Raw genomic sequence first — 22,201 nt, 5'->3', positions numbered from 1 at the left:
GAGTTGACAGCTCTTGGGAAGAACCATGAATTTGATTCCCCCCCACCCAGTACTGGAAGTTGAACCAAAGAGCATGCTATACCATTGAGCTATGTCTCCAGCCCTTTTAAATTGTTGGAGACAGGGTCTTACTAAATTGCAGTTTCAATGTATTAAATTGGTCTGTCTGCCTTCTCAACTTAATGCATTGTCATTTTTGAAGCACTGACTGCCACAGCATTTATTTTGTATATAAACAGATTTGTTTTGGATGGTTAAAAGTAAGGGGCAGTTTACTCCTACTTGATGTCAAGTTGGTGCTTGTGAACCAAAAACCTGAGAATTGTTGAACACTAGATATCAATGTCATGAATGTATGATTTTTGTAAGTTGATCACAGGTGTAAATAAACTTGTGTCTATTACTGATGATAATGCCCCAAAAGAAGTGAGCAGGATTTTGAATAGTAAATAGATTTCAGAAGGTTATGTTTGAATCAGGTTTTCTGGCTGAGAGTAAAACCTGACCCCAACACTTAAGTTTTGCCTGGATTTATTGTCACCAAGCCAGACAGACAAAGGTCGGGTAGGAGTGGTTGAAGTGTGTGTAAGACTGCTCTCCTTATCTTTGACGGCTGTTTCCTCAGCCTTATCAGTGGCCCAGAGACTGGAAAAGAAATGTGGGTGATAATCTAGGTGACAAGTGTATGGGATAAGAAGCCAATAGGCTGGCCTGTGGGGGCTGTCGAGCTGTACCTGTTTACATTCTGGCTTCCATGCTTATTAGTTTTATGATGCTGGGCAAGTTAGTTACTTAGATTTAGACCATAGTCTCAGCTTCTTGGGGATAATGATACTTCACATACCTCACAGAGTCCTTCTGAGTTTGAGTGAGTGTAATTCACTCTGTAATTGTTCAGTGAAAGGTAACTGTTGTCTATGGATAAGCAGGCTGATTCAAGGTAGTGCCTCGATACTGATTTCAAAGGGGTCAGCTAGAATAAGTTCAGGGTGGTTTTTATTGTTTGCATTTAAACACTGATTTCCCCCCCCCCCTAGATTTTGGAAACTTAAATTTTGTTCATGTGTATCTTCTTTTTCTCCCAAGAACAAAGGAAATTATATTTACTTGGGGCCAATTAGGAATGTAATCCAGAAAAACGAGATTCAGGCAGGTTTGAAAATGTGCTCTCTGTTCATACATATCCCTTAGAGTTAGTTGTATGTTTACACTTTTAAGTGTACAGCAACATTTTACATGTTATACCAAGTATCTCTTCAATATTCTAAGTTATGGAAATCTATCAGGAGATCAGAATTTGCCTTCTGTCACTTACATTCTGAATTTATTTCTTATGTTTCAAGGAGGGTATATTTAAGGTCTCTATCAGGGGTGTTCCCATTGTTTGTTGTGAACCTGTGCTCCAAGAGCAGGTTACTCTTGCCTCTTAATACTTTAGAGATGTCTTCTGGGGCAGTGCCCAGGCCACTGTTGAGATGGGAAGTTGTAATCTACCCTGCCAACAACTTGAGAAGAAAAATGCTGTTTAGTACTTGCTTTCCTTGTAAGTATGTATTTTTTAGGATTGTCAGTAAAGAGCAAAAGTAATTTCTCTTTTTAAAATAATCTCTCCACTTATTCCAAAAAGACACATCTTAAGGACAGTGAGTCAGTTAAAAGATTTTAAAAGGGGAAGCCACATACCCGGAAACCACATATTCAGAAGGGTGAAACTGTAAGTACATTTGATGCAGAGCTTCTGCTATTGGCAGAAGACAGAAATAATGGACTGAATAATGCTGGCAATGTCTGTTTGAGAGCACATCTTCAGTCCTAGGAGAGGCCTTAGTCAATCATCTTTCAGCCTGGGAGTGTCTGCAAGGCCTTTTGGTGATCTGACTGGCAATAAAGAGCACACAGTCTGTGTTTTGGGGGAAGGAGGGCGAGGTGGGGTTGAAGTGAGATTGCTCCTCCATGAAATCATTCTTTCTATACAGATATACCCTACATTTGTCCTGCTTTCTTGCCATGGACCTGGGCAGGGGGAGGAATTTCCCAAGTCTTAGTATCTGAAATAGTTTTTTACACTTAACCCAGAACAACAGGACACTGACTTGTGACTTTGGGTTGCCAGCTGGAACCAGAAGTCTGGAAAGCTTATAGCTGAATTTGGGCCTGCCATTGGCACTTGCGCAGGTCACGTCATGGCACTCAGGTCTCAGCATGTGAGCTGACTGCAGTTTGAGTGGGTACCCTGAGAGTCCCCTGACTGATCCAGGGTTTTCCTGGGTGTAGAATTGGGCCAGGAAGCTCCTACAGTGATTTTGCCCTTTATGCCTTGCTCTGGGTTTCCTACTCTTGTTTTTCTTTCTTTCTTTTTTTTTAAAGAGAGAGTGAGAGAAAGAGAGAGAGAGAGAGAGAGAGGGAGAGAGAGAATTTTAATACTTATTTGTTTTTAGTTATCGGTGGACACAACATCTTTGTTTGTATGTGGTGCTGAGGATCCAACCGGGGCCGCACGCATGCCTGGCAAGCGCACTACCGCTTGAGCCATATCCCCAGCCCTCTTGTTTTTCTTTAGCTTCATTTTCTTGTTCACTTTTTCTCTTAAATTTTGTCTGTCATAAATCCTCTCTGAAACAGGGAAGAATATATGTACACTTAATTCCTAATATCGAAATTTTCTACAAGAGAACACCCGTGTTCTCCCTTCATTCTTTGACCTCAACTTCTAAAATTATTTTACACTTGAACTTAACCAAAAGGCCAAGAAGCCCTATCTGAGGTGATTTTTTTTCATGAGTCCTTTTAGACTTGCCACTCTGTAAATTGCAAATGACATGCTTAATAATGGTTTTGGGGAACTTGAAAATAACTCTCACAGCATTTTAAAAATAAAAATCAATATAACTGTTTAAGTTTAGAAACGTTAAAACAAAGAACTCAATTTTACTGTTTTTCTTTTAAGTTTTTGCCTGTTGGATAAAGAAAGGTTTTTATTACAAAAGTAAAATTTTCTGTTGTCCTTATCTCTTGGTTTCTTTATTTGCTTGTTAGCCCAAAGCTTTCCTCCAGGTAATTTTTTTCCCCTAATTCTAAATATATGAATCAGTTGGGAAAAAAAAAAAAAAAAAAAAAAAGAAAATTCAGACTTTCTGGCCCCCTATCCAGAAATAACTGTAGTGACTATTTTGGAGTGGAGTATACGCTATCTTATTTTTGTATGTATATATTTGTTCTTCTAGAAAGCCACATCAGAACCTGCTTTTAAGCTGACCATATCTTAGAGTTATTTACCCAGGACAGTGGTTATGCTATAGATGTAGTGTTACACAGAAATGAATTTTATGTAGTTTTCCCTAAAAATGTCATTTAATAGAAATGGAGAATATGATATCAAGTCCTCACAGGACACAGACATTCTACTAAGTTAGGATTAGGCCAGCAGCATTACTGAACTGTGATTTGACTTGGTATAGGGGTAGTGGTTAGAGCCTAGAAGAATGTAGAAGTTGCTTGGCACTCTCAGATTTCAGTTGTCTTATCTAGGCTTTAGGAAGAGTTGGGTATCAGGCCATTGAAAATTGAACTGTCTGGCAAGGGCCTCTGGAAATGTCCTGTTGTGTCAGTTAAGAACTGCCGGTAACAAATGTGTTGATAGTCAAGTTGCCATTTACTTGTGGAAACTACAGACTTTTGCCTATTTCTATTACAGAAGGAGGGCCAACTTGCTTGGTCAGCAACATTTCCTTAAATTCTTTGAAATTATTAATGTGCCCCTTCCCTCCCTAAGGGTGAATTATGAATTATGTTCCAGAACTTGTTCACAGGTGGAGTTCTTTAAGATAAAATTATCTAATTGAACAGATAACAATTTCTTAAGATTGGAGGGTTTACAAAGACTTCATGCTGAGAGATATACCTTAAAACACCATCATTTAGATCAGAAAAGGACAGCATGTTGTTTTTCTCTGGGTTACCTAAAAGGGAGCAGATAATAATTGGGTGGAGTTACTGTGAGACTGTAGAGGGGCCTTTAAAGATGGTTGAAGATTAGATTATCTGTCTTTAAAATTAATTGTTTTCTCTTCTTGGACAAATTACACCACTTGAAATCACAGTTGAGACAATAAGTGCAACTGTGATAGGCATGTTGCTAGTGCTTACTGTTCTGGGTTCTGTCTGGGGGCATGTGAGGAAGCAGGGCCAGGTGAAATATTAAAGAGTCTGGTGTTTTAAGCAGAAATACCTAAAATTTAAAGTCTTATAAGACTTGTATCTTGTAACACTGAGATTGAGAATAAAACAAAATTCTAATAAAGTACATAGCTTGAGGGTTGGGGTTTTAAGCCAGATATGTGAGAAGCATTTTCCACAATAGCTTCATTCCAGTTTGCAGTCTTGCAACTGACTATTCTGTGTTTGGTCTACACTTCCCTGTCTCTCTCACTTTTTCCTTAACTACATTATTGTATTTACAAGTTCCTGTTTACCCTCATAATAAGTGATACTAATATAGTGCCAGGCAGGCTTCTAAGCACTTTACATGTAACAATTTATTTAACCCTCGCAACCATTTGATAAGACAGATACTATTATTCCCAGTTTATAGGTCAGGAAACTGAGGCACAGAGTAATTTACCAAAGTTGAGCCAGGATTCTTATCCCAGCATTATGATCCCAGAGCCCATGTATTGTAGATTGCCTCTTTAATAGGTTGTTCTTTTTTTTTTTTTTTTTAATTTTTTATTGTTGGTTGTTCAAAACAATAGGTTGTTCTTTTGAAGTGAGGAATTAGTTACTTCATCTTCCAAATAATACTACCGTGCTTTTGTATTTTCATAGTTTTTTGGGTTGGCTACTTTAGCACTACTTTGAACTTGGTCTGTTTTTAGTACTCACATTTCAGTTTAGAAGCACCATATGTATTAACAAGCTAAAGTTAAGTAGCTGTTATTCCTCATCCTTTCAAAATCAGTCATAAAATGATACAGACTATTTAGCTTTGAATTACATTTCAGAAGTTTTGGATAGTAGTATATTTCAACTCCAGTGAACCTGTGAATTTTCCTTCTGGATAATTGTTTTCTTATTCTTTGAGTCAGTTTTCTATAGGTTGGAATTGTAGGAAATATGACTTGGGGTATGAAAAGTGGTGAGAAGCTTATCTGGAAATGATTTCTGCCCTTTTGCAAACACATATGTGTCATCTTTAATTCACTTATTATATGTGAGTGGTTAGTATTCATTCCACACGTTTATTTACCTCTGTTATGTGTCAAGCACTGAAATTATTTACATTTTTAAAGAATCGTAACTGCCAAACAAAACAACACTTCTATACAAGGAGAATTCAGAGGGATGGGGTTATGGCTCAGGGGTAGAGTGCTTGCCTCGCATGTGCAAGGCCCTGGGTTCAATCCTCAGCAGCACATAAAAATAAATAAATAAAATTAAATAATAAAAAAAAGAATACAGTAAGATTTCTTTTTCTTTTTGTACTGGGAATTGAACCTAGGAGTGCTTAACCACTGAGCCACGTCCCCAACCCTTTTTGTGTTTTATTTAGAGAGAGAATCTTCCTAAATTGCTTAGAGCCTCACTAAGTTGCTGAGGCTGGCTTTAAATTTGTGATCTTCCTGCTTCAGCCTTCCAGATTACAGGCGTGTGCCACCACCACACCCAGCTGAGTCAGATTTCTTGACTTGAATGAGGTTAGTTTAGTTTTGCCATCACCTTCTGGAGGTTGGAAGAATGCTGGGAAGTCATCGCCCCTCCAGAAGTGACCACATCAAATGAGCACCTGTGGATTTGTCATACATTCTGTTTAGGTTGCAGCTCATTCACATTTGCCAAGGGACTGGTCCCTTTATAGGTGGGTTTGGTTTCTCTCCTATATTTCTTTTTCTTTTTTATTATTTATTTATAGGTGGACACAATGTCTTTATTTTACTTTATGTGGTGCTGAGGATTGAACCCAGTTAGGGTGAGCACTCTCCCTCTGAGCCCCAGCCCCATCTTTTTCTTTTTTTAATAATAAGAATATAGGGGCTGGGATTGTGGCTCAGCGGTAGAGTGATCACCTAGCATGGGCGGGACCCGGGTGTGATCCTCAGCACCACATAAAAATAAATGCATTGTGTTGTGTCCATCTACACCAAAAAATAAATTTAAAAAATATTAAAAAAAAATAAGAATATAGAAGACAGAGCGATCAAGAGTGAGTTCTGGAGCCACGTCAGAGTTAGCTGTACACCAAACTGGTGTAAAAAAGTGTGTGTTGTGTGGATTTGTAAGGCCACAGAAAGCTAAGTATCTATCATGGTGAGAATTTGAATGTTTTGTAACATAGAACATCTCATGTGACTTGCAGTTTTATTTATCTCTAGGCTATAGACAAAACAGTATACGTAAATGTTCCCGATAGGTTGACTGTTAGCAAATGAGAAACTGCATTCTAAAAGCCTTAGTAATGACCATTTCTCTTATAGTTCTCTTTCTTTTTTTCGCTCATTCTTTCTTTCTTGGTACTGGGAATTGAACTCAGGGGCACTTGACCAGCCCTATTTTTTAAATTTTATTTAGCTTTGACTGAGTTGCTTAGTGCTTCAGTATTGCTGAGGCTGGCTTTGAACTTACAATTTTCCTTGTCTCAGCCTCTGAGCCACTGGGATTACAGGTGTGTGCCATTGCGCCACCCTCCCCTTCTTCTTCTTTTTTTTTTAAAGGAAAATAGTTTTTGTGAAAATGAATGTATATGATATAGCATTTAATGCTGTAGAGTTATGAATTTTTTTTTAAAGAATAAAAAGTGGTATAGAATAGTAGTTCTGTTTAAAATCCATAAGGCATTAAGGGGAAACATTAGCAACTACTTTGTTGTATCCATTCTAAAATGCACTTTCTCCCCTGACATTTTAACATCTCTGAAATTTGGACGCATCTTATAGATGTTGGCATGATGGGATTATGATTGGTGGTATTTGTTTCTTGATAGATGAAATGGTGCATCTTACAATTAACATTCTAGATTTGATGAAAAGGAAATGTTTAGCAGAAAGTTGAATCCCATCAAATTTTTCTTTTGCTTAAAGAAGTGTGAAGTTGTTATATATTTTTAAGATTTTGATTGAGAAATGAAGCCAACTACTTCATTGAAAATTTGTTTTCCAAGAGTACTTTATTGTAAATTGTTTCTAAAATTACAAAAGTAATACTATGTTTTAGAATTTTATAGTTCATTTGGTAGAGTTTTTGCCTCCCATGCACAAGGCCCTGGGCTCCATCCCCAGCACCACCAAAAAAAAAAAAGAATTTCAGTTTTGCAAAATGAAAAAAGTTCTAGGGATGGATGGTGGTAATAGTTGCATCACAACAATGTGAATTATCTAATACTACTGAACTGTATACTTTTAAATTTTTTTTGGCACTGGGGACTGAACCCAGGGTTGCTTTACTATTCAGCTACATCCCAAACTCCTTTAAAAAAAATTTTTTTTTTTTTTTTTTTTAATTTAAGACAGGGTCTCGCTGAATTGCTTAGCACCTTGGTAAGTTGCTGAGGTTGGCCTCAAAATTGTGATCCTTCTTCCTGCAGCCTTCCAAGTTGCTGGGATTATAGGTATATGCCTCCAATGCCAGCTTGAACTGTATACTTAAAAATGCTTAAGATGTTAAATTTTATGATATGTGTATTTTATCAGTTAAATTTTTCTCAAAGCTAAGTGATATGATATTTATGAAAGTTTCCCCTTAATACAGAGACACATAGACTAAGAAACAGTGACAGTCTTCTTTATCCACTGTTTAGCCTCTCTAAATTTTGCTAGTTCTATACTCTTTCCCAGAGGGTTGGAATATATTTTCAGATACATCTATTATATCTATCTATCTCTATATATGTTTGTTTGTGGATTTGGGGATTGAATCCAGGGGTGCCCTTAACCACTAAACTACCTCCCGAATCCTTTTTAGTTTTTATTTGTATTTATTTTAATTTTTAAATTTTGGTACGGGGGATTGAACCACTGAGACACATCCCCAACCCTTTTTTAATATTTAATTTAGAGTTTGGGTCTCACTGAGTTGCTTAGGGCATCGCTAGGTTGCTGAGGGTGGCTTTGAACTTGGAATCCTCCTGCCTCAGCCTCTTGAGCCTCTGTGATTACAGGTGTGTGCTACCATGCTTAGCATCTTTTCAGATATTTTTCTCTTAAGACTTTGAACTAAAGATGTGTATATGTTTAATTTTACCTGCCAAGTCACTTTTTACTGTACAAATACTATTATTAGCAGTTAAGTTAAAATGAGGAGAATATTATTTGGAAACTGCTTTTTTAATTTCATTAAGATTAAATTTACCACACATCAAGCACCCCTACTGTGGAAATCCAGAATGCTCTGATACATGATGAAACTTGAGTGCAGTGTTCAATTCTGCCAGGGTCAGATTTCAGAGCACTTTGGACTTTTGGATTAGATCTGGATTAGATCTGCTCAACTGGTAGTCTGTGTACCTATTCCAAAATAAAAAAAAAAAAAAAAAATAGAAAGAAAGAAAACTCCAAATTTCAAACACTTCTGGTCCCAAGCATCTCAGATAAGGGATACTCAACCTATATTTCTTTTATTCTCCACTATATGTATTTCCTGAAAGTAGTCTATGTAAATAAATTGTAGTAAATTACTTCAGTTCTAAGTAGATAGCCTAAGTACAAGGTAAAGGGCATGTGATAGCCTTAAATCAGTTGTTTGGTATAAGGATGCTTTTGTTTCCTCTTAATTGATCCTTAGTCTTTCCTTGATCCTGTGTATCTCTGGCTTCCTTCAACCCTCTACTCTGCTTCTGGGGATTTCATCTGTCCTCTACTCCATTACCTTTGGTGACTTCTGGTGGTTTTTGTAGTATAAAGGCCCATGTGTCTGGCAGGCTCTGGAGGACCTGCAGAGTTTTCCCTACTTGACAACTCTCCGCACTTCCACGCTCTTGCATCCTGGTCTGCCTTGGTGTCCTTGATGGTCACCCTGTCTAGGGAAGCATTCTCTATCTTACAGGTCTTGTTCACTTGTAGTGATTCTTTCAGAGAGCTTATTTTAGTTCTTGATAATATGTACATGAGTGAATGTCCTAAATGTCTCTCTTCTAATGTCAGCTCAATGAGTTGGGTGATGTTTTGTTCACCATCACATTCATTTTTCTTGGCACATGTTTGGCACTTGATCAGTGTTCAAAGAAAATTTACTGAATGAATAATTTGACTCTTTTCTTTTGGTACCAGGGATTAAATCCAGAGGTGTTTACCCACTGAGCTATATATCCAGCCCTTTTTTATATTTTATTTAGAGACAGGGTCTTGCTGAGTTGCTTTTTAGGGCCTCACTAAATTGCTGAGATTGGCTTTGAAATCACAATCCTCCTTGTTTAGCCTCCCAAGCTGCTGGGATTATAGGTATACACCACAATTTGACTTCTTTTTCTTTTCTTTTTTTTAATATATTTTTTTAGTTATATATGGACACAATATCTTTATTTTTTATGTAGTGCTGATGATCGAACCCACATGTGCGAGGCAAGTGCTTTGCCACTGAGCTACAGCCCAAGCCCAACAATTTGACTTCTTGTAGCTTGTTTTATAGAGTTGAGGAGTTGGTCATTAGGAGTTGATATATCAGAAAGTAACCTGACTATCCAGGTCTTGGTGTCTGGCAGTTTGGTTTTCAGTGAAACTGAACTGCAACTATTTTAACACTTCATCCTTCGTTTTTGTTGGGTTCTTTTAAAAAAATGAATTTGGATCTGGGCATGATGGTATACATCTGTAATTCCAGTATCTCGGGAGGCTGAGGCAAGATGATCCACAAGTTCAAAGCCAGCCTCAGCAATTTAGCAAGGCCTTAAGCGACTTAGCAAGAACCTGTCTCAAAATAAAAAAAATTAAAAAAAAAAAAAAGGCAGGGGGCTGGGAATGTAACTGAGTGGTTAAGCATGCCTGGGTTCAATTTGTAGTTCAAAAAAAAAAAAAAAAAAAAAAAATTGGATTCTGCGTATCTGGGAGCCTGGGCTTCCATTAAGAGGAATCAAACAAACCAAGAAAATCAAGCAATCATATGTAGTGGTTCAAAATGAGCAGATATGTGAATTTCTAAAAATAAGCCTGGAACAAACTGTTCTCTAATTGATATTTATTTTAATTCCAGAACATGGTCCAAGACAATTCCTGGGAAAGTGGAGTTCTTCTCTAGTGAGGGTTCAGACACATCTATACCAATTCCAATAGTGCCACTACGGGGCGTGGATGACTCCTACCCACCCCAGAAGAAGTCTTTTATGATGCTCAAGTACATGCATGACCACTACTTGGACAAGTATGAATGGTTTATGAGAGCAGATGATGATGTTTACATCAAAGGAGATCGTCTGGAGAGTTTCCTGAGGAGTTTGAATAGCAGTGAGCCCCTGTTTCTCGGGCAGACAGGACTGGGCACCACAGAAGAAATGGGGAAACTGGCCCTTGAGCCTGGTGAAAACTTCTGCATGGGGGGGCCTGGTGTGATCATGAGCCGGGAGGTGCTTCGGAGAATGGTACCACACATTGGCAAGTGTCTCCGGGAAATGTACACTACGCACGAGGATGTGGAAGTAGGAAGATGTGTCCGGAGGTTTGCAGGCGTACAATGTGTTTGGTCTTATGAGGTAAGAGCAGAAATCTTTATTATAGGAAAGACTGTTAATTTTGTCATTAGTTCTGAATCAGTTGTAGGAAATTAGTGATAATCCTTTTCAAGGGTTAAAATTAGTATAAATTATACATTTTTAGCCTCGGGTTTTTGTTTTTTTTCTTCCTAAGGTTTGAGTTCCCCTTAATACCTTTTCTCTTGGTCTTAGCTTTTGAAGCATGCCTTCCATACCTTTGTCATAATACTTTGGTTGATGAATAATGACACTTGGGGCTTAAATAACACTAGTGGTTTGCTGATGGTCATAGTGACATTTTCATGATTTTTTAGAAAATCATTTTATCTGATTTCTGCTGACTCCACAGATAAAATTGACCATTCTAATCTGGACATGATGACCTACACAGAGTAGAAATTTACATATTTTGAATTTACAAAATGATTAGTAATGTGAAAAAAACGTAGCATTTGGCTTTGCATTTATTTTGAACTTTAGGGCTTGGGTAGAGTGTGTACTTAGCATACATGGGGCTTGGAGTTGCATCCCCAACACCATAAATAAACAAATATTTTGAACCTTGACTTTTTGGATAGTTGTTATAACCTGTACGTTTATAATGTAGTTCCTTTCAGATGAGGTGGTAGGCAGTTTCTGAATTACCTTGACATGCACATGAAACTTGTTTTTTGTTTTTTTTTTTTTTTTTTTTTTGGTTTGTTTTCTCTAAAACCTGAGCCTTTTGAAGGAAATCTACTTGTGGTTGTTTTCTAATTAATAGTTCCAGAGGATATGAGTTAGCTTTTTTACTTTTTCTGTTTTTATTGGCAGATGTGTACCTCTTGTCTGCAGTTGCAGGATCTAACAGTGAAAAAAATGGTTTAGGTTGTGTTGTGTTTAGATCGATAAACTACTTGTAGTTGTGAAGAGCAGAGGGAATTGCTAGGCCTTTTGCCCAAGAAAAAGAATGTACTTTCTGATGTGAACTGTTACCTCTTTCGGAGTTAATTTTCTAAAATACTTGAGTGAAGAACTGGTGTTCTTGTCTGTACTTGCCTTCCCCCCCACACTTGCTTTTAAACGTCTTATAATCACTGTTAGATCTGTTTGAACTTTTAGGGAGGTAGACATTTTCAAGTGCGTAGGAAATGGTCTTTGTGTAATTTTTAATTTTAAATTTGCAAAGGTGTTTTAAAATGCTAGGTGTGATCTGAATGAATCCCTTAATCTTCATGTGCCTATACCACTCCTCCCACCTGCTCCATTATGTAGGTGTTTTGCTGGCTGGGCCAGGAGGATCTCTGTTTTCATGAATTTTTGCAAGAGGAAGGCCATTTGGGGATTCCATGCTGTATTAAGCAAAATACTGCAGTATTTCTGCATTTTCTCCATCCTTAATTAAGTAGATACAGCCTTAAAATATTTCATCGGTGCTAAAATATTTAATGCTTTGGGTAGTTTGGGACACTTTCTCCTGACCCTTATCTCTGAGAAGGGAGCCTTCTTGGTAGATTTGTAGAGGAAGTGCCTACTTCTGAGAGAGAATTGTTTTTCAAAATGTCTTACTGTAGTTATATTTGCATCTTAGATACTGCTAAGTAGATAGATATCATTAGAGCCAGTATCTTGAGTTAAATCAAGAACTTTGATACAGCACCGGTTCCAAGATATAGTTGTAAAGTAGTGTCCTGGGACTGCAAGAATTGGAAGACTGGGGGATAGTTTTCTTTTTTAAAAGTAATCTAACTTTAAGGTTTCCAACACCCTAGACAGGGATGCCTGGGATCATCCTGTGTGAACGCCTGGAGCCACCTTTTAGACTTGACACATCTGCAAATGGCCTCATTAGTAAAAGGGGACCTGGTTGGCGAGGAAGCTCTCTCCTTGGATGCTTCCCTTTCTCCCTGCCTTGCAGTTGGGTCAGCCAATTGCAGTAGGGAGGATCTCCCTGGGAATGTGGGGCAGTCAGTCAGGGTGTTTCTGCTGCTTTGCATAAATGCCTTATGATGACAGGGCTTTTACTAGATACTGCTGGCTTACTCTCCCTGGTCTTAGGCCAGGTGGCTCTGTTACCAGCAGTGCTGACTGTTCTTTTTTCTCTCCTATGAGTTGCCTGTTTGTAGTTTTGGCCCACTTTTCTGTTGGAATGTTATATGTCTTAGGGTTTTGTTGGAGTGCTTTATTTTTAACAGTGTCTTCTCTCAGACCATGACTTCTCTTTTTATCTTCATTGTGAAATTTTTATTATAGGCAAATTGTGAATCTAATTTATCATTCTTTTCCTTGATGTTCTCCCCCAACTCTCCCTTTTTTGGGAATAATCTTGTTTAAGGAATTATTCCCTTCCTGAGGTCACAAAGATTTTCCCCTATATATTTTTCTGTATGTTTAAAATTTTGCCTTACATATGTGGTTCTTCATTATCATTTTAAAGAATTATGTCCATTGGGATATTTACCATTTTGTTAGATTTTTTTTCTTTCTTTCTTTCTTTTGTTAAGGCCTTAAGAACTTGTAAATTATTAGAATTTATCATTGTGTTCACCATTCAGACAAGATGAATCTTTCATGTTGGTAAGGAATTTTCATTAAACATCCTGTAAATCTGGTTTCTTCATTAAAGCTTACATAAGAAAATTTTGAGGTAGAGTCTTATGGTAAAGACAGTTATGTTAAGCTTTGGGTCTTGGAAGGTACTTATTTTGCTCAATTGTAAACCTAACCAGAAGGTGTGATTTTTTTTTTTTCCACAAATAGAAATAATGCCTTGGATAATATCTACATCATAATTAAGTGACTCAAGAGTCATGAGGAACAACCATCAAAATCAAAACCCAAATTTATTTCTAAGCTTATTTTGATTACTACTGGTAGTTATTTATTAATAAATAAATGACTTTTAAAACTTTACTTGGAAATAATTTTAAACTCACAGAATTTATGGGAAAGTTGAGAATATGGGCCTGGAGACTGTTAAATACTGGGAAAGTCTATAGGAGTTTATCTATAGCAAGGTCTGGTTGCCCTTGTCACTGGGAGTTGGCATCATTAATTCAAGTTTTACAAGATTTTTCTGAGAAACATGATCAAAAAATTTGAAAATCTAACTTGTTTTATTTAAGCAAATATTAATTCTGTTCTTTTAAAAAGGGAACAAAAAGAATATTTACCCACATAATCTATTGGTTTTATGTTTTAGTTTTTAATTGGCGTATTCCTGTGGAAAAAATGTATAGATTGTTAAGTGCAGAGCTCTGTGGATTTTCACAAACTGAACACAGTTGGGTAACCAGCACCCAAATCTTTCACTTATTTTAATACAGTCTTTGACTTGTAAAAAAAAAAAAAAAAAAAGGCATTTGGGGTAAGGTAATTATTACTAAAGAAATTTGGAGATAGGCATAGATGGATTTAATACTTTTTCAAAAGTTATTGATTTTAATGATTAATGCTGTCACATGGTTCAGAATTCAAAATGGAAAGAGTTTACAAGGATAAATCTCTCCACTTCTCTCTCACTGGGTTTCAAAGATGAGTCAGTTCCTCAGTGTGCAGAGAGGCACCAGGAGGTGTCACAGGGTATATCACATCATGTACAAACCATTTAGTTTATGTATCTTTCCCCTTTTACACGAATGCATGTTAATATACTATTTACAGCTTGCTATTTTTCACTTAAATTTCTTGGAACATTTTCTGTGTGGTTCATCATCTTTTACAAATGTCCCTTAAGTTCTTTTCAGCAGTTTTTCTAATCAGTCATTTAGCATAACACTTCCCAACCTTTTTCACATCATGGTACTCTCACACACTGGGAGACTGACTTCAAGGGCTTCTTACCCCAGCCCCTGTCTGCTGCAACCACTCCTAACCCCATACCACCCCAGACCTGGAGCAATGGCAATCTGGGCACACCTGAACTTGTTCATAATATACCTGTATGCCAAGGTACACCAGTTGTGATGCTCGATGTTAGCTGAACTAATAGGAAAATTGCAAAAGATTGAAACGTGAATGGCTTTCTTTTTCTTCCACAAAGACTTTCTATACAAATTTGAGGAGACAAAGATATATATGTTCACAAAAAGGAAGAAAAGTAAAGTATGAGACCCCATGATACTGATTTTAAATTAAAGAAACTATAAGGAAGGCAAGATCGATGATGTTCTTTTTTTGGCAAGGCACGTTATCTGTGGAAACCAAAGTTTACAGCAAAATATATAAAAAAGAAAAGGTCTTTATTTGGCTGATTTATAAAGGCATATTGAACATTGTAACATCAGAAACCTGGGTTTTTTTTTTTTTTTATTCTTTACTAATAGAAGAAATAATATGTCCTAATTGGTGGTTGTCATGGAGATGATTCATGTTGGCTTCCTCCTCATTTAGGCTGCCCAACCATCTCACCTACCAGAGAACCCGGCAGCTCCCACCCTGTGGCCAGAGTAGATGTATCACAGACCACACACTAATGCTTTACGGTACTTCTCATGCTTACACTGAGCCTTATTCTTTTGTTCTGGAGGTTTCGAAGTTCAGCTATTCAGCCTCTACTAGATTAGAAGTGGCAAATTATCACCCCTAAAAGGGAACTACTGTACAAAGCCTATCAGCAGTGAGCAGGAAAGGCATGAGGGGAAACTGAAAAATTAGAGAAAGTGAGCAACACAGCAGTCTACGACCAGTCATTGTGCTGTGGAATTCTAGTTTCATTCCATTGTGATTGGCAAATGTACTTTGTATGATTTCAATTATTTTAAAATAATTGTAATGTTTTTATGCGTAACATATGTTCTTTCCTGGAGAATGTTCCATGTATACTTGAGAGGAATGCTGCTGTTGCGTGGAATGTTCTGTAGATGATTGTTAGGTTTAGTAGCTTTATGTTGATCAAGTTTTCTGTTTCCTTGTTTATTTTTTTTTTCTGATATTCTAGTCACTATTGAAAGTAGAGTATTGAAGTTTGCAATATTGTTGAATTTTCTTTTTCCTTTCTGTTATGTCAATTTTTTCTTCATTTTGGGGATTTGTTTTTAGGTATATAAAAACAGTACCTAAATATACTTAGGAATGTTTGTATGTACTGTATTTCCTGATGAATTGGTCCCTTTATTATTGTAAAATTCCTTTTTTGTCTCTGATTACAGTTTTTGTCCAAAGTTTATTTTGTCTGATATTAACATAACCATTTCACTTGATTGGCAGTTCTTTTTCTGCCTTTTTACTTTTAAAGTGTATCTTTGAATCTTAAGTGTATTTCTTGTAGATAGCATATAATTGAATAATTTTTAAGTCCATTCTGCCAGCTCTGCCTTGTAAATGGAGTGTTTAATTCACTTTCATTTAATGTAGTCACTGAGAAGGTAGGACTTATGTCTGCCATTTTGCTATTTGTTTTCTGTATTTTTTTGAAGTTCTGCTCTTTTTCAGTACTTTTATGTTTAACATATTTTCTAGTGTAGCATTTTAATTCTCTTGTCATTTCTATTTCTATATTTTGTTAAAAAGCTATTTTCTTAGTAGTTTCCCTGAGGGTTACAATTAATATCTTAGTAACTTAGTTAAGATTAAAATCAACTTAATAACAACAGTAAACAAAAATTTTTGCTCCTGGACAGATCCATCACCTGAGTCACCTTTGTGCTGTTGTTGTCATACAAATCATATCTCCATACTTTGTTTGCCCGTCAACACAGATTTATAGTAATTGCTTTATGCAGTGGTTTTTAAAACCAGATTAGAAAAATACATTTATGCTGTCTTTTCTATTTACCTATGTAGTTACCATTATTGGGTTCTTTATTCATATTGATTCAAGTTGTTGTATAGTGTCCTTTCATTAAGCCTGAAAGAGTTCCTTTACTTTTTCTCTTAAGGTAGGTTTTGCTAATAATGAATTCTGTTTTTATCTGGGGATGTCCTAATTTCGGATTCACTTTTGAAGGATAATTTTGTTAGATGCAGACTTTTTTGGTTGGCAATGTTTTTTTAGCACTTTGAATGGAGGCTTTCCGCCATCCATGATATCTATAAGAAATCAGTTGTTAATCTTACTGATGATGATCCCTTTATGTGATGAGTTGCTTTTCTTGCTGCTTTCAAGATTTTCTCTTTGGTTCTCCAGTTTGATTATGATGTGCCTAGGTGTGGATCTCTCTATCATTCTTGGAATTTTTTGAGCTTATGTATGTGGATTGCTTTTCATTAATTTTGGGAAATTTCTCAGCCAATATTTCTTCCAAGTATTTTTTTCTGCTGCACTGCCCCCCCCCCCAGATTTCCATCATGCATATGCTGATTCATTTTTCTTTGTTCAGTTTTTTTTTTTTTCCAGTCTCCAGACTGGATAATGTCAGTTGACCTGCCTTGAGGTTCACTGATTCGCTCTTCTGCCTATTTGAATTTCAGATATTGTACTTTTCTCTCTTTTTTTGGTACCGGGGATTGAACTCAGGAGCACTTGACCACTGAGCCACATTCCCAGTCCTTTTTTGTGTTTTAATTTAGAGAAAGGGTCTCACTGAGTTGCTTAGGGCTTAGCTTAGGGTCTCAGTCAAGTTTGAGGCTGTCTTTGAACTTGCAGTCTTCCTGCCTGGGCCTCCCAAGCTGCTGGGATTGCAGGTATGTGCCATTGCGCCCAGCAAGATGTTGTACTTTTCAATTCCAGAATTTCTGATTGGATCTTTTAAAAAGTAATAATTTTTATCCCTTATGTTTTTTTACTTCTTCCCATATCTCATAATTTTTGTTGGAAACTGAGCATTTATTATCATTTAATTGTTATGACTTTGTAAATCAGGTTCTCTTCCGTCTCTGTCACATATTTGCTCTTCCGTCTCTGTCACATTTTTGCTATCTGTTTAGTGACTTTTTAGAACTAGTTCCATAAAGTCTTTATTCTTTTCTGTGTGCCACTGAAGTCTCTGTTCAATTTGCTTAGTGTTCAACTAATGTTTTGGCAGAGATTTTCTTAGTTTCCTTGAACTGATAAGCCTCCCAGTTTTTTTTTTTAATGTTAATGGACCTTTATTTTATTCATTTATTTATATGTGGTGCTGAGAATGGAACCCAGTTCCTTACAGGCATGCTAGGCAAGCGCTCTATCACTGAGCCACAACCCCAGCCCCTCTCCCAGTCTTTTTTTTTTCCAGAGAGCTCTGCATACCTTTTGGCGCTTGCCCTTAAGGGGCAGGCAGTTGACAACTCTGCCTTAGTCTTTACTTCCTTCTTATGCAGAGCCTCAAGGTCAGCCAGAGATGAGAATTTAGGACTTTCTCAGGTCTTTCCTAACCATGTACCCAACCCCACTTATGAGTGTGGCCTTCCACATTCCCAATATTTTCAGTGAAGCTTTTCAAAGTCCCATTTGGACATCTCATTGCCTAGCTTTTCTTTTTAAACTTTTTAGTTGTCTTCTGCTCAAACACAGGAAAGCAAGGAAGGGCTGGGTGATAGAGCAGGGGAGGATGAGTTAAGGGGACAGTGTGGAGAAACTTTGATAGCCTGGGTCACCCTATTTAAAGGCATTTGGATTTTTGGACTATTATAGACAAAATCACAATGGTACCCTTTCACACACACCACTACCCCTTTCTCCCTATTCTTCCAGCCATATTAACAGCAGTGGGTTGTGTGGATGAGAGGCCAGCAATAAACCTCAAGTAAGAACAAGGGAAGAAATCAGAGATGATGGAAACAAAGACATTTTGACTAGAGATTAAACTGACACTTTAAAGCTAAAACTAAATGATATTTTAAAATATCTTTTTTTTGTTTCTGCAGTTGATGATTTTGCAAATGTCTGTTTATGTACACTGACTATAAATCATTCTTAAGACAACATTTGAGGGTTTATATGAACTATAACTTAAGGTTTTTCTAACAAACTAATTAGTTTTTTAAAAAAGTAATTACAAAGAATTAATTACTATGGTGGCTTATAAACATCACAAATTCTTTGATAATTTTCCCTCCTGGAATATAGAACTTAATTTCCCTCCTCTTAACCTGTAGGCTTGTCTTAGTGGCTCACTTCTTGGCTCACTTAGTGGCTTACCTACCTTAACCTCGTAAGTCATGTTCAAGTCGTGTACTCACCAGTATGATGAAGTGAGGACACTTCACTTCCTTATAGTCTTCCCTGAAAACGTAACCCTTGCCTAGTCAGGAGGAAACGTGCATCAGATCCAAGGTGTAGGACTTCCTATAAGGTGTGACCATTGTTTTTCCAGAGTGCCAAGGTCATGAAAAGCAAGGAAAGACTGAGAAGCTTTCATTAAGTGGAGACATGTGACTCAGTGTAGCCTGGGGCCCTGGATTGAAAGAGAAAAGAGACATGAGTGGGAAAGCTGGTGAAGTGTAAATAAAGTCTTCAGGGAATAGTGTTATATGAATATTAATTTTTTCATTTGATATGTGTGCCATAGTTAAATAAGGTGTTAAGAGTAAAGCTGGGTGAAACAGGGAGGGGGAATTTCTTCACTGTGTTTACAACTTTTATAATCTAAGTGATTTCAAGATTAAAAAGAAGAACCCAGAGACATCTATTTGAACACAAAAGGGATGTTGCTCTGCCTGCCTCTGTATCCTCTGGGCTGCCCTGTGCCATGGGAAACTGCAAAGCAATAGAAGACTGGATCCTCTGTGACTCGAGTGGATATTGTACAGGATGTGATTTGTAGCTTATTGACTTCTAGGAAATCTAAAACAGAAAGGTCTTTGTTTGAGAGGGCTGCAGACTTCTAACCCTAATAAAAGAGCTTATCATTTGAGCAAGCTTATAATGTACTGTGTGGTATTACTATAAAAATTTTGTCATGGTACTATTACAGCAAAATTGTTCCTTGGCTAGCAAGAATCCTTCAACATCCACTCAACAATTTAATGCTAACCCTCTTATTGACATCATCAAGCTTAACCCTGTAGTGTTTTACTTCTTCTCACTGAACCCTTGTGGGGGTAAAGAAATCAGTATAGAGTTATTTTCTTTGATCTCTGGAACTTATTTTCAAAGCTTTTTCTTTCTTTCTTTTTTAAAATCTTCCTCTCATAGAAAAATATTATAGTTACTACTTTCTCTTTCATGTTTGTTTCATGTCTGTATTTTCCTGCAACGTGAACCCTGATTTTAAAAACATAAGACTTTGCTTTATTTGTAGTGTGGTTTATTAAAGGCAGCAAGATGAATAAAGTTCTATTTCCTTTAATATCAGAGGTATACCTGTTGACTTTTTAGGTGTTTATAAATGAATACTGTAATAATTTAGAATTCTTATTGTTTATTAGAGAAAGATGAGTGTGGTTGTCAAAATATTCCAGGTAATGCAAATGTAGATTTCTTTTTAATGGTTAATGTGTTAAAAACAAACTGTGCCTGCTGTGTGACAGGTCTGCTCTGGACATGGGGGGTTGCAGGAGTGAGCCCAGCAAAACTCCTGCTCTCAATATGCATCTGCTTATATGTGGAGACAAAATGAGGAGACAGAGACGTACATAACAGCAAGTGTCACTCAATCTTCTGAAGAAGTACAAGCACTAGAAGTGGATAGAGTAGTGGAGGAATGGGGCTGTTAGACCAGCTGAAAGAGTAAGAAGTGAACTTTTTTTTTTTTTTTTTTTTTTAATCTGGGAAGTATCATTTCAGGCAGAGGGAATGTGATGTTCATGATCAGGACCAGGAGGTGGGTGAATCTTTTGAGTTAGGAACTGGATCTTACGAGACCTCTCCATGATGAGGGTATTGGGTATTAGGCTAAGGGGTGGAGGAGTGGGGGGAAAGCCTTGGGTTCAGGGACATGCAGGGATTTAACATTTGCAAACTAGTCCCCTGCTCCTCTGGTTGGTATGTGTGCAGGAAGATTGTTTAGCAGCTGAGTGGTGAGAAGTGATTAGTCAGTGGATGAATTTTGTAGGTAGAGCTGATAGGACATGGGGACAGAGAAAAGTTGCCCAAGCAGTTGGAGGAGTGGAATTCCTCTGGAAGAGGAAGATGGGAAATTCAGGCTACAGATACTTGTGAGTCATCACCATAGAGATGTTATTTAGGGCCAGAGACACATGATATCATCTAGGGATTTAGGGAAGTCTAGGGGAGGAAATCCTGAGGTCCAGCTGGGGCTTTCAGGGTTTAGAGGTCAGACATGAGGGGGACCCACAAAGGAGACAGGGGAGGCCAGTAAGATAGAAGGAAAACCATACCTTTGATTTCCATTTGCTTAGTTTGAGCTTGAAATGTTTGAACACTTAACGTTTGGTTAGCTTGGAAGGTGGTAATATGGGAGGATTTTTTCAAAGTGAACATTATCTTCTTTAAAGAGAGAAACCTTGGGTATGGGTGGCTAGTGTGGGAGGTGTGCTACAGTAATGAAGGGAAACTTTTTTTTATCTGCTGATGACTGGTGTGTGGAACAGTGCTTGAGAATAATAGAACTTTGGGTACTAGCCTGAAGACCAGTGGACCACAGAGGGCTGTGGTCAGCATTGCTCCCTTTTCCCCCCACAGAAGCTAATTGCTATTTGTTTAGAATTGTAAGCTATGGAGCCTGTGTTGTAGAGGTTTTTATTTATCATGTTTTTTCCCCTTAATAGTCTTGCTGTGTTGTCCAAGTTGATCTTGAATTCCTGAACTGATTCTTTTCAAGCCTCAGCTTTCCATAGGCTAGCATCACTGTGTTTGACTATTTATTATGAAATTTGATGCTCCCTCTATTGATTTAGACTTGTATGGTTTTGTTTAGCTTTAAAGACATAAGCCCCTCACTTCCATAGAAAAAACACATCCCCAAGAAGCATCTTCACACCCTTTAATAGTTGCTTTAGAAATGTACCATGGGCTCAGCCTTTCTTTTCTAATCGTTGGTCTATAAAACTCCCTAATAGACTGACAGCTAAATGATCACCAGGCAATCTTAGTCATTTTGTAACAGTTATTATAGATTGATAGAACTTTTACGTGGTCTTAACAGGAAGGCAGAAGTCAGTATTAAGTTCAGGAGATAAGTTATTGAAAATTGATTCAGTTAAGTCCTGGTAGTAAAGAATTTCTTAGAGGTAGATGAGGTTTTAAAGGATATCTTTTGATTTTGTTATATGGAGAAAACCTATTTAAACTGTGTTCTAACCCAATTTTCTCTTCCCTAAAACAGGGTCACATAACTTGTCTAGGGTTGTACTGCTTGTGAAGAGAAAAATTCAGAATTTGAGTCCAGGCAATCTGACTGCAGGGCCTGCAGTTTTATTTTTTTATTTTTATTTTTTTAAAATTTTTTATTGTTGGCTGTTCAAAACATTACATAGTTCGTGATATATCATATTTCACACTTTGATTCAAGTGGGTTATGAGCTCCCATTTTTACCCCATATACAGATTGCAGAATCACAGCAGTTACACATCCATTGATTTACATATTGCCATACTAGTGTCTGTTGTGTTCTGCTGCCTTTCCTATCCTCTACTATCCCCCCTCCCCTCCCCTCCCCTCCCCTCTTCTCTCTCTGCCCCCTCTACTGACATTCATTTGTCCCCCTTGTATTATTTTTCCCTTTCCC

General features: G+C 37.3%; 1 protein-coding gene across 1 annotated transcript in view; it reads left to right on the top strand.

Moving 5' to 3' along the window:
• The window catches only part of Chsy1 (chondroitin sulfate synthase 1), a 78,532-nt gene that overhangs the window by 7,381 nt on the left and 48,950 nt on the right, over nucleotides 1–22,201 (top strand). Inside the window, exon 3 of the mRNA XM_048790146.1 lies at nucleotides 10,177–10,672. Coding sequence (XP_048646103.1) covers nucleotides 10,177–10,672 — 496 coding nt within the window. The remainder of the gene's footprint in view (nucleotides 1–10,176; nucleotides 10,673–22,201) is intronic.

The sequence above is a fragment of the Marmota marmota genome, unplaced genomic scaffold (assembly GCF_001458135.2).
Source record: "Marmota marmota marmota unplaced genomic scaffold, marMar, whole genome shotgun sequence".
In the NCBI taxonomy this organism is placed as follows: domain Eukaryota; kingdom Metazoa; phylum Chordata; class Mammalia; order Rodentia; family Sciuridae; genus Marmota; species Marmota marmota.
The sequence above is the reverse complement of the archived record's forward strand: the minus strand, read 5'-3'. Positions and strand labels throughout refer to the sequence as shown.